General features: G+C 42.3%; 1 protein-coding gene across 2 annotated transcripts in view; it reads right to left on the reverse strand.

Moving 5' to 3' along the window:
- Positions 1-1,438: 1,438 nt before the first annotated feature.
- LOC105672827 (probable G-protein coupled receptor B0563.6) overlaps positions 1,439-12,437 on the reverse strand; it is a 37,538-nt gene continuing 26,539 nt past the window's right edge. The window contains exons 3-6 of one of the 2 annotated variants that reach the window (XM_012368002.2): positions 5,420-5,569; positions 4,621-4,871; positions 4,009-4,296; positions 1,439-3,618 (exon numbers count right to left, since the gene is read on the reverse strand). In XM_012368002.2, the coding sequence (XP_012223425.1) occupies positions 3,367-3,618; positions 4,009-4,296; positions 4,621-4,871; positions 5,420-5,569 (941 nt within the window). In that variant the 3' untranslated portion in view covers positions 1,439-3,366. The remainder of the gene's footprint in view (positions 3,619-4,008; positions 4,297-4,620; positions 4,872-5,419; positions 5,570-12,437) is intronic. The other variant, XM_012368003.2, reaches the window with a different exon arrangement.

A 12,437-nucleotide genomic window follows, 5' to 3' on the forward strand; every position in this document is an offset into this window, starting at 1 on the left:
TATTTAACTTTTTGTACTCTGCGTCGGATGATTTACGATTAGCGCCACAAGACCGGCCAAATAATTCACCAGACAGCTTTGAATGAAATGAAGTTTATAATACAGAGTAGAGGCTGCGCGTATATCTTTTTCCTCGAAACAAATCTCGTAAATCATCCGGCAAAATTTATCTTGTCAGTTGTACATCATGCCGTATGCAAGTCTATGTAAAAAATACGAGGGACACTAAACCGGCCGCATTGAGACCTCCGGACATATTCTCATTTATCGTACAAACTATCGCTTCCTAAACGATTTTATTCTCCAGTTCACGTTGGTAGAATATCTTTTTCGCCAGCCGGAAGAACGAGACTGATACAGCGTTACACGAGTGCGTGTTGTACGTCGCGGACGGTAAATATTTCCGGTGTATTTCGAAATTTTATTATGACAGAGCAAACACTCGCTCTCGTAACACACTTTACCCGCCGTGGTAAGGGGAGTACATTTCCGACGAGGATGTATGCGCACTTAAATTATCCTCCGAATGATGACGGACCCCGTCCCGCCAACCGGCTGGCCGACCTTGTTGTACGTGCGCGACACGTTCCACCCACCGTGACATATTTATAGCGCGTTCAAAACAAAGTCCCGCGCACCGCGTGCGTTCTAAATTATTTCTAAATAGCGGTGTACCGACAATGGAGGAGTTTGGTTGCCGCCTCCACTTAACTCCGCTCCGTTCTCTCCGCGTGAAAATCCCACAAATCCCTCTTTCTCGTCTTTTCTCCTTCGCTTGCACGCCAGGAACGATTTTCCCACAACCTGTGAATGGAACGGAAACCATCCACCGGCGATTTTCCTCACCGCTTCCGCCGTCCGTCGCGCTTAGTCGGTACTCCATATCGCGCGAGAACGCGCGTGTATATTCTCGCCCGAGTTTTACACGCGAGAAAAAGAGGGAGAGAAAAAGCTCATCGATCCGCGCGGTAAATATCAAAATTTCACGGGCTGACGCATGACGCAAAAATCGATTGAAAGAACGATTGAACGCGGCCTGTTTGCACGAGTTCTTTCACGAGACTAGGTACACTGAGCGCGTGCTCGTCATGTACTCGTCATCTGGTTCGACAGCAAACCGCTGCTGTCGCGCTCGACGTGACGAGCGTCCACTGAAGCACCTTGTGGATATTTTTACAGCTTGTTGAAAAACAGTAAATTACTCGAAGATAGGAAAATAACGATTCGAAGGATTTTCCATGGGCGCGGGAAAAATTTCGGGTCCATAATTCACATTTTTTTTCAGAGAACGTATACTTAAGAGCGATAGACTGAAGAATGAATAACTGTTCTCGGATATAGCCGATTTCTAAGTAAATTACGTACTTCGAACTTTTATGTCGCGTCGTTCCACTCCTGTAATGAGGATATTTGCGAGAAGGGATATAAAAATGGAATAGATGTTTCTCTGAATTTATTTCTCCATTCACGTGTTTCGCAAAGTTGCCGACCGAGATGTCACGTCCGGAAGATGAGTTTGCGCTGCGAAAACGTTCTTTGTGGGATTTACGTATGCAAATAAGCGAAATAATATTACCATCGAACCAAGAACGCGGACGGACCGTTGCGGCGAATTTAATTATCGATTCCCCGAGAGAGAATATCTTTCCGCAGTACAGCATCTATTTTAGAAACGCGATGCAACCAAGAGGTAGCGGTTTATTTCGAAGAGTTCGATGGGAATATTATTATCGTAGCCGGCAGCAGTTCTTTCGTTAGATCCGAAAATTGAACCCAGCGGTTTCTACGCTTGCTTGTACCGCAATACGTTTTCGTTTCCCTCTGTTTTTTTCTTTTTTCTTTTTCTTTTTTATGTACTGCTGTGCGGAAATGTAGACCTCCTTGAAATTCAATTCCCGTCTCGACATCGAGCGTTATACATAAATCACTTAGGTCTAATCGAACGATACATAACTTATTGACGGAGAAAGTATAAAAGATTAATGCCGATAATAGCGGACGAGACGCAATTTTCATTACCACACTCAACAGCGCTTAATTATGCAACAACACTCACACAGAAATAAATTATGACGATTCACCGCGTTAGCGTAAAATATTTCTCGACGCTCCTCATTAATTCATTCGTTATTTTAAATTTTCAAGCGGAGGAATTTTGGCACACCTTTCGTTACACCTTCCGCTTCCGGGTGATCCCGGAATTAACGCGAATTAATTCCACCTCGATTTCGCTCTCGCGGATTCTCCCGCAGAAAGGATCCTTTGTACGATCAGGTACTTGACACATTTAGATTTCTTTTTTTGTTCTCTTCTCGTCCTGTCTGTTCTCCGAGCGTTCTCTCCTTTAATTTCCAGCAGCGACGACGATCGCTCGCGACTCAATGCACAAGTCTTGTCGTCGCGTCTCCGCGCGAATTCTGATAAATTTCCCACAATGCCGTGAACGCATTGCAGCGGTTCTCACCGCGACATTTCTTTTCAGTTTGCGCTTTCCTCTCTCGCCTGCATCTTCCTCCTCCCTCGCACCTCCGCCTCTCAGCAAACTCGATCGATTGCGTCGGAAACTTCTTCAACTCGTACTTTAAAAAGCGAAAGAGTCCCACGGGATCCCTGACGACGGTTTACATAGAACCCTTCGGTTTTATGTACACTCGTCTTTGTTTCGTGAAGACTCATCGAGTATTTCGACACACACAATCACTTCCACACGATCGCCGGGCAATCCGAAACGTGTATTGTTCGACAGAAAGTACGCGCCCGAGAGAGCGAGAGAGATACTCGGATATCAACTATTTAATCGGGTCGGTCGATTTAATCCTCGGAATAGTCAGATGTTCGAATTTAGCCGCAGCAACCACGTAGAGACACGCCCGGCTCTTTAGCCGTTAGCACGCAGGAATGTTCAATGGATGCGTCTGTACCGGCAGTTTACAACTATTCCGGAGTTGCCGGTGTACAGAATACACGTAGTTTGAATACTTCGTTGCGAATTGTCTTGGAAGAATCGGAGCGTACGAAGCGCCTCCAAGAAATTGATAACATGCGTAATAATTTCATCTTTCTTTTCCTAAATCATTTAATACGTGTGTTTATACCGCTGTGAGAAATCTGCGAAAGCCTACTTATCGCTACCAAGCCTGTACATATAAGCGGGATTGTTCAATGTAATTGTGTGTCGTGAAATGTTTTTCGTGTATTGTTTTGGATACTCGGCTATTTTATAAAGTTTTTGCTCGCAATTGAATCGTCCCGACATTTACAGTTTCACGGTACGCTGGTCTCTCGCGCTAGATCCGGGAGCCTCTTTTTATTTCACCGGCTGGCGACCGAGCGGTTGACGCCAGGATCGATGGCAAAAAATCCGTGTTAAACGCTGGCACGAGCCAGATGTCCGGGGGTCGCCACCATGGTAGTCGGCGGGGTGGTGGTCGTTGTCGTCGGTCTCGGTATCGGGGAACGTTTCATAGGCACACTTCTGCCACCTCGTATATTCCTGATCCACGGCCATTGTACAGTGCGAATTAAAGTGTTTCGAAAGTCTTCGGAAAAGAGGCAATAGATGTAAAACGTGATCGAGTAATTGATCACCTCCAGTAGATTGGCCAATGCTCGGAACACCTGCAACCGAACGGGCGGCAAATTAATGGACGGATTCATAATTAATGAAGTCGAGAATTAGGCACAAGAGAGCATGCAAGGATAATTGAATCAATTATTCAGGAAGCGGATAAGTGAATTCTGATTAAATGTTTTCCTCCGAGATAACACAACAATAACAGAGTGAAAAATAAATTGGGAAAGGGAATTGTTGCTCTAAATTAATTTCTAATTTTATTCTATTATTAACAAAGGTAATTTTTTTAGAATAACGAAACAATGATGAGAGATGACGAAATATTTTATTTTATTCAATTCTATTATATTAAATTAAAGGAACTTAAAAATCTATTTCGATAACTTGTTGGATAATTTGTTTGAAAATTAAGTATAAATTTTGTGTCGATTTACCTGGTAAGGATAATGGCTTAGATTGCTCTCGCTGAGGGTTACATTTAAGATAACCATAGGACTGACACAGACCAGGAACAGGATGCTGGTACTGCCTAAGAGCAGAATGAGCCTTCGCTCTTCAGCGAAAGTTCTGGGATCCTCGTCGCTACTAACGGTTCTCGATAAGGTCATTCTCCGACGTCGCTCGCAGGATCTTCTGTACACTATCATTATTCTCAGATTGAATCCGGCGAGAAGAATCGTCGGTGCCACTTTAAAAACAACTTCCAGCACCACCTTGTACACCTGAAATATATACGTTAACGTCACGCGAGGAATCGTTAAATTATAACATGCAGTTAAATACGGTACACATTATCTTTTAAGATTATAAAGAGAATGTAATTAAATATGGAAGGTGTTCTAAAAATCCTGACCTTAACTTAAATGTCAGATATTCTTACCAAATCGGCCAGTAGAACATTCCACATAATTGACATCAATACAATATTGTAGACGGAGAAATTAATAACGTTACGATATTATCGGTTGTAGAATAGTAACTCTTTTCGGAGTTCGCTTTTTTTAAAAAGCAGGAAAACGTGACGTTTGCAAAGGAACACAAATTACCTGATAATACCACGAGTTGAGAAACGACTGATTGTCTCTCTTCTGGTAGATTAGGGGTCCGCCGGGCTCCAGCAGGCAGGTCGTAATTTCACCCCGAAATACACTCGGCAGATAAACGAGAAATGTGGCCAGTGGGATGAGCACCACTGTTAGGTGAGGGGGTCCGCAGAGTGGTCGCGTGTGTCGCCCGGGATGACAGACGCTTACGTAACGCTCCACTGTCAATGCCAGAAGCATCATTACTCCAACCCCTATGCATACAATTAACCTCTATATCTCTCGAATATAGTGCTATGTCGAGTCGGCCTTAAAAGCTCTCTTCGTCACGCGGGCGCCTACGCGTTTTCACATACAGTGTTAATCGAGAAATTTCCACAATTCGTTACGTTGCTTGTGATGCAACGCGATTTAATATTTCGCGTTCCATTTCCGCGAGCGCTCCCCCTTTTGGACTACATCGTGGCAAACTTCTAATCGCTATCATCGCGGTAACTTATAAAAGCTGCGCGAGAGATACGAGAAAGCAAAAGTTTCCCGCCGCAAGTTCCAGCCAGCATCTTCTACTATTTTCGCGCGCGGTGCAGAGAGCAGATAACGCGATAAATTCATTCCCTCGGCAAGGATCGTATCGGTCCGCGAAAATGGTGTTAATGCGAGAGAGTAAACGCAAAAGAGAGAAAGAGAGAGAGAGAGACAGAGAGAGAGAAGGAGAGAAGGACTCGGATGAATTCTCCACGGACGAAATTTTGCAGCGTGTTCCGTGGAATTTTCAGTGAAATGCGAGAACGTTTCGTCGTACCCAGGCAACCGTTGCCGAGGAAAAGCTCGAGATGAGCATGATAGAAAGCCTGGGGCCAATTGCTCCATCCTCCGGTTTCCTTATGAATGAGCACCCTCAGCGCGAAGGGAATGCAGAAAAGGATCGCGAGAAGCGCCGCCGCCGAGTAACCTGCAACAAAAAGACGAACAGAGAGTTAAGAAGGATCGCTCGAACGCGGGAAAAAATAAGGACGAAGGCCGAGGCCTCAGTTAACTTGATTTCGTAACTCAGGAACAGTGAATGAAGGTGGCACGCGATTCACTTAATCATTTCCACACTTTCTTGAATGTTCCCCGTCGTGGAAGTTTTATTCTGCCTCCACACGAGGCTTCACCGCCGCGTAGAGCGATGAAAATAATCAAATTACTCTTCGGGATATGTTTCAGGATCTCCGAGTGTTCTTAGCTTTTTCAATTTTTGATACTTGCGAACTTTTAGCCGCGAGTTACATATTGCACAAGTTGACAATATTTTTATTATAATTTCAACACTTTTGGCTAATCTTATTTGAAAAGTTTGCATTTGCTTAATTGTGAAGTAATCATTGATGCTACTGATATGAAAATTAAGTTCTCGTTATAAAACCAACATTTTATTTTATATTTCAATTTTGTCGATCGACATTTGGGATTTCAGACAATCGCAATTGGATATGTGCTTTTTGCACAAATTCACAAATTTCTAGCCGCGCGTTATACGTCGCGTAAAAAGTAATATGTTTATTATAATTTTAACACTTTGTTCTTTTAGCTAATCTTGTAAAGTTGCATTCGCTTTGTTTAATTATTGTGTAATCGTTAGTACCACTGGTGTGAAAATTTTGTTGCGAAAACAGCGTTTCATCTTACGTTTCAATTCCGTCGATCGACACTCGGGATTCCAGACAATCGAAATTGGATGCGCGCTTTTTGCCAATTTCCATCGGTGTACTGTTTTCGCATGGTCGATCGCGCTGCACGCTGGCTGCCCGTCTCATGTTACGAGCTTTTATCGCCCATTGACACCAATTAACGCTCGTATTTACCATTCCGTTTCGCTGCATCTCCTGAGCACAATTAGATGTCGACGCTGTTCTCCTGATCCTGCATCGTACAATTGCGAATTCGAACGAATTTCCTTACGTACTCCGAATGAAATAAAGGACTAAAAGCACCTTGTTTAGGTGCAATAAAAATTTTATTGTTGAATGAAAGAAAGTATTTTTGTTCTTACTTTTTTTAAATTAAAAAAACTTTTAACTTTTTAATAAATTATTTAATATTGAATGTTTCGTGTTAACGTGTTACTTGATAATTAAAAACTATGAATAACAGATATATTATTCGTGTGTGCGGATATTAATATTTATATATGTAGATTATCTTCAACCAATATGTGGCGGACAAACCAGGTAAAATAATTTTATCAACCACTGCTTTATTATACCGACCATACTTGAGTTTCAGCCGCTGATAAACTCAAGAAGGTTGCCGGTAACACATTTCTTCGGTCGTTGATAATAAGGTGGTAGACCGAGGGTGGTTTCAACCCCTCGTCGGTCGATACTTCTATTACCAACCGATCTGGATTCGCGTTCCGCGGCCATCTCGCTGAGCTTTCGTTAAGCGCTTCGTCCGCGGAACGACAGTCGCTTTAATTTCAGGAGAAAAGTTCTTCTCTCGGTTCTTTCCCTAAAGTTTATTAAAGCTCACGATACATGCTCGCCGGAGTATGAAAGTTGCAAGAAACCCGGAAATTGGCTAATGTCGCGCGAATGAAAGTCGAGTTTTCCGCCCGACTACATGACGCGTCGTGGAAGCTCGTAAAACTTTTACACTGGAGCTCCCGCGTTAAGACGAAATTGCATCTTTCCATTTAAATTACGATTTTCTTGCCGCCTGTCGCCCGCCAACAGCCACGAAGAAACAGCTCGGTTTTATTAGGTCTCTCTTTTCGCGAATCGACGAGTGAATGCGGTTGGATTCTTATTAAGGGTTCTTGACCCCTTCGTTACGCTTCGTTTTCTCGAGATTAACTCTTCGATATGTCAACCCTAATTAAGATCTTCCCATAAAGCAATACGTGTAGTAATCTCGCAATGTTACAATTTGATGAAACAAATAGAACGAGAACTCCTGCAAAATTACGATATTCAGATAATGTCATTTCTTTGTATAATAACATTATTTATATTCTTTGAAAAATTAAATTTATGTAAAAACGTATATTTGAGTAAAAGTACTAATTGAAGTGACAGGATTATTTTTAAGACTAAAGGATTAATGTTTACGTGATAATTACAACATGTTATAGATCATATTTTAAACGTTAAAGTTTTTTTTTGTACAAATACACTTAAAACCATCGTTACTAGCGACTTATCCCTTGTTACATACAAAAGACAGAATGGCTTGCCAGCTCAATGAATCCTTTCTTTGACGATTGTATCCCTTAAACCGCGTAAAACAGAGCGAACAGCATTAGAGTAGTCGTCGTTCGTTCTCAATTACCGGAAACCATCGCGACTGAAATCCACGCTTTTCATTTTTCTGGAAAGGCGACGCGAACGGACGAGGTGGGCGTCGAGCTCGTTAACGCACGCAGACACGACGACGGGAATTAATGTGTCACTGACCCGTTTTAGGGTCACGGTTCGTTTACCAAATCTTATCACGTTGATTGGCCGATTCCCCGGCGTTTTCTTGTTCGCCTCCGGTTTGCCGGTGAGAAAGGGACGCGATAAAGCTGGCGGAACCGTAAAATTCTGATCGAAAAAAAACACGGGGTAGAAATAAATCCTAGGACGTACATTCTGCGTGAACGTCTCTTGCGTGAGACACGCGAAAGTCAAGAAATTTGTACGCCTCTTCGAAAAACATCACAAAATATACTGATCTTGTTATCTCGAAGGAACTGCGTGTTAAAATGCGGCCGATACCATTTTTTCTCTCTTTTTCCGCATGTCGCGGAAACGCCTGTAATACATGTCATCGGTTTTTATGAAAATTTTTTAAATGAAAATCTTAAACGCTTGAAATTTTATTCTTCTTGTTATTGAGCAGAAAATATAAACAAATTTAAGATAAATACGAAAAAAGATTTGAGATATAAAAAATATTCCTCTATTGAAGCATTTTTTTTTATCTACATCTCAGTATACTTGTTTCTGCATTTACATATGTGTATTCGATACTGGCAAATTTTGATTTATCTATTAATTATCTTTTTAATGATGCTTAAATATTTTTATATAATTATTGTTATTTTAATTGTGATATTGATTAACTTACGCGTCAAAATTCTCATAGCTCGTGAGCGCTATTTCACGCACTGCGAGGTACTGTATCATTGTCATGCCCGAAGTTAATATTTCGCATCCGTTGCGTCTGTATAAGTTCGTGTGTCGACAAACACAGGAATAGTGAAGAAAAATGTCGCGATGTCTCGCCGGAGACAGGCGACGTTGTTGCTCAGCATCCCGCGGCGACATTTTACAAATCGCGTTTTCCCGGCATGTTTAATTTATCGAAATCCCGAGGGAGAAGCCAGCTGCAGCATTCATTTGTCAAGATCCGCGCTGCGAAACTACGCCGCGATGACGTCGCACACCTGAACTGGTTGCTTAACTCCATAAGAGCGGCTGTTTCCGCATAGATCGTTAATCTGTCGTTTATCACGGTCGGTGGAACATATGCGTATCTCTATAAATTGCAAGCAGCCCGAAGTCAGTAGGTTTTGAAAACGGAATGGCTTACCCTTAGTTGCCCCTGTCGAGGTCAGATCGTTTTATCTGACATCGCTCAGAATATAAATGCTTTCTGTGGTCGAAAAAATATCAGAAACAAAACCCGTGTCCTCAGGCGAAAGACAATAGCGTTACGTCTATCCCAATTTTATTTCTAAGGAAGGAAGGTCGTGAAATCTACATGTATAAAACTAGACGCAATTTCTTTGGAAAATTAATTTGAATAATTTTGTTAATTCCATTATCAAAAATATGAAGTTACATAGTTTTATTATAAATTACAAATTATATATTTTCACTCGTGTGAAAAATATTTAATTTGTTTGCAAGCAGATGTTAAATTTAGGTAAGTGCTTTTTTCCCTACAATTAACGATACGTAGTCTCATTCGCGCTTCTGCGCTGGCGTTCGCACCACCTGTTGAAAAACGTATGTAATAGTTTCCATTACTTTCGCGCTTGATGTACTTCGTATCTTACTTGCTTCTTCACTGAGTACATCCGCGATATTTATTCTCAGGTTAATAAAAGCCGGAAATAAATATCGCTGCACATTATTATATATCTCTGCTAATCGTATCTTGAAATTAAATTCCGTTATGATATAATAGGACTCTATTAATCATCACTTGTTGAAAACGGAGCTAAATTGACAAGCCAATAATACAAACAGAAATTCTATCACAGAAGAATTTCTGGCACGTTGCTCCCATCCGATAAAATTAACTAGCGGAATAATTTGCATAAGGAAGACTTGTTGAAAAGAGCAACGGGAAAGAGATCAACGTTGAAACCGGGACAGTGACCCAGCCGTTGGAAACTCATAACGATTAGAAATGGTAGCGGGAGAAATGAGGGTGAGTGCTGCAATATTGCACACCCGGTAATAAACTATTCCGCGGTAATATCGCAGCGCAAGGACAACGAAAAAAAAACCCTCAGGACATTATCAACGCAGACAGAGAATTTTGCACCGAGATTCTTTAGGATTTGTGTTGTCTTTAATTTGACAACAAAGAAACGGATAAGACGCGAAGTATCTGAGATTTTGCAGAAAAAACTAAATAGATCGGTAAATAAAACCTAAATAAATAATAAATATAATAATTTGTGCGCGAAGAGCAAATACTGAAATATCATTTTGCAAAAAGGACGCGCGAAGATTTATTCGAGAGAGATTGGCCCGTGGGGAAAGGAGCCAATCGAGAGTGATCGATTTGGATTGAGACGTTGGCAGTTTAAAGATTCCGACTCGTCGATCTCGAGAATTGCGAGCGACAGCGCGCGAAAAGGCGGGCGTCGATATCCGGCACGTTGATACACGACTTTCGCGTACGGGAACGTCGCGGCACGAAAGGATTTAATTCGCACGTGTCCTCGACACGCATCTCCGGGGAAATAACATCGAGCATTGCCGCGCATATCGTCGACATTTCGAGCGTTCGAAGGAATTATCCTTAGATAGATGTGCGAGGGATTACAATAACTCTTTTCACTCCCGATACGCTTGCCAGTAGAAATATTATTTCTAGTGTGACTGAATATATATTTTTTTCCATTTGTTCGATTAAAATATATGAGACATCGAGAAGGTAGCGCGAAGCGCTTTCAAAAATAGATTTTATCAATTTCCTGTTTATCAAAGTAATGTGTATTAGTTGTAGAAAATATTTTGCTACGTTTTTTTATCCTTCTAATATTTATTGTGCATAAAATTGCGTTATTCATTCGTGCAAAGGAAGAAAAGAAAATTGTCTGCCGACATTAACGAGTTGTCGCAGATTGCGCGCCCGAGCGACCGCTCGCAGATTTCAGCCGCGCTCGGAGTCGCGATGGCTGAAGAGAAGTTTTAACTAGTCATTCGACATAACGAGGGGTTATCTGAGGAGACGAGCCGCTCGCTCGGCGCTCGTTCGGTGCTGGGGAATTAACAGCCATACATACATACCCGTGCGTTTGCATACAAAGTGCATTCTCCACGCCGCCGGTCCTCGTTATCCTTTTTACTGCGTGGCGCTCCCCGGGGGAGCTCTCCGCGAATGCGGGACCCTCCGCCGGGAATAGACTCCACAGTGCAAAAGGAATTAAATCGTTATCCATATCCGGAATTCCGGGACGCCGCCGTCGACGCCGTCGACGCCGCCGACGCCGCCGTCGCTACGTTTACGGGCGCTCAATTTACTCCAGTTACCGGCAGTTCGTATGACAGTACCATGTAGGTTTGCAAACTTGGCCGAGTTGGGATTCGTTTTATTGTGTCTTGTACAGAGGCGAAGTTTGATGAAATATTGTAGCGTCGTTTGTCTCTTATTACTCATGGAGCGGGACACGACGCGAATGCACTCGCGAATAATGTTGCGACTCGACGATACGACGCCGAACTTGCACACTGATGGCTCGAACTTGGTGCAGAATTTATCCTTATTTTTGGGATTTTCTTAACAGAAGGCAAAAATGCTTTGAGACGTTTATGTTACATCTTGATTTATTTTAGAGAGATTTATACGTCTAAGTCATACGCGACTTTTAATTTTTTTTGATAATGACAAAATTTGTCCCATTTTTTATCAATACGAAGGGCTTTATTTCTACTGCGCAACGATTATTCGCATTCGAATTAACTGATCAGCTAGTAGAGTTTCTTTATCTCCATCATCTGCTGTAAGTTTACAAAGTTACATGGCGCCGAAAGTAAATCGACGGTGACTTTATCAAAATAAATCGTCTGCGGCGAATACATGCCCGCAAGAACTTATGATGAAAATATCGGTTGAAATGTTTTAGCAACGGAGCTCATTGCTCGCGAATCGCGTTTCTCCACAATTGTAAACACATACATAACTTAAATTATGAGTTATTCACTGTCTAGTTCGCCGTTGAGTCTCAGCGCTTTTTCGATGAACGGCCAAGTAAGGGTGCGCGCTGACACGTCGAGAAAGTATGTCGCGAATCCTGATTGACTGGCATCGGTAGCCGCGAAACGGGCTAGGACGAAGCAGGAGTTTTGCGGAGCAAAAAGGATCGCGGAAGGAAGGCATGACAGCCGCGATTGAGCGGCTCGTTACGTCGAGTGTCAGAAAAGTTGGGCGAACGTCGGACGGCACGACGAAACTTTCCCGGAAGATTAACCGTTGTCCTAAATCGCGCTCGGCAATCGGACACCGGCGCCTGTGGGTGGAAAACTACCACTCCGACATTAAAATTCCGTACTTCCGTGCTATTATAAAATTTTGAAGAATTTTAATGTGCGATGTACATATAGATATAATACAGA

Source organism: Linepithema humile, chromosome 1 (assembly GCF_040581485.1).
Source record: "Linepithema humile isolate Giens D197 chromosome 1, Lhum_UNIL_v1.0, whole genome shotgun sequence".
Lineage (NCBI taxonomy): Eukaryota > Metazoa > Arthropoda > Insecta > Hymenoptera > Formicidae > Linepithema > Linepithema humile.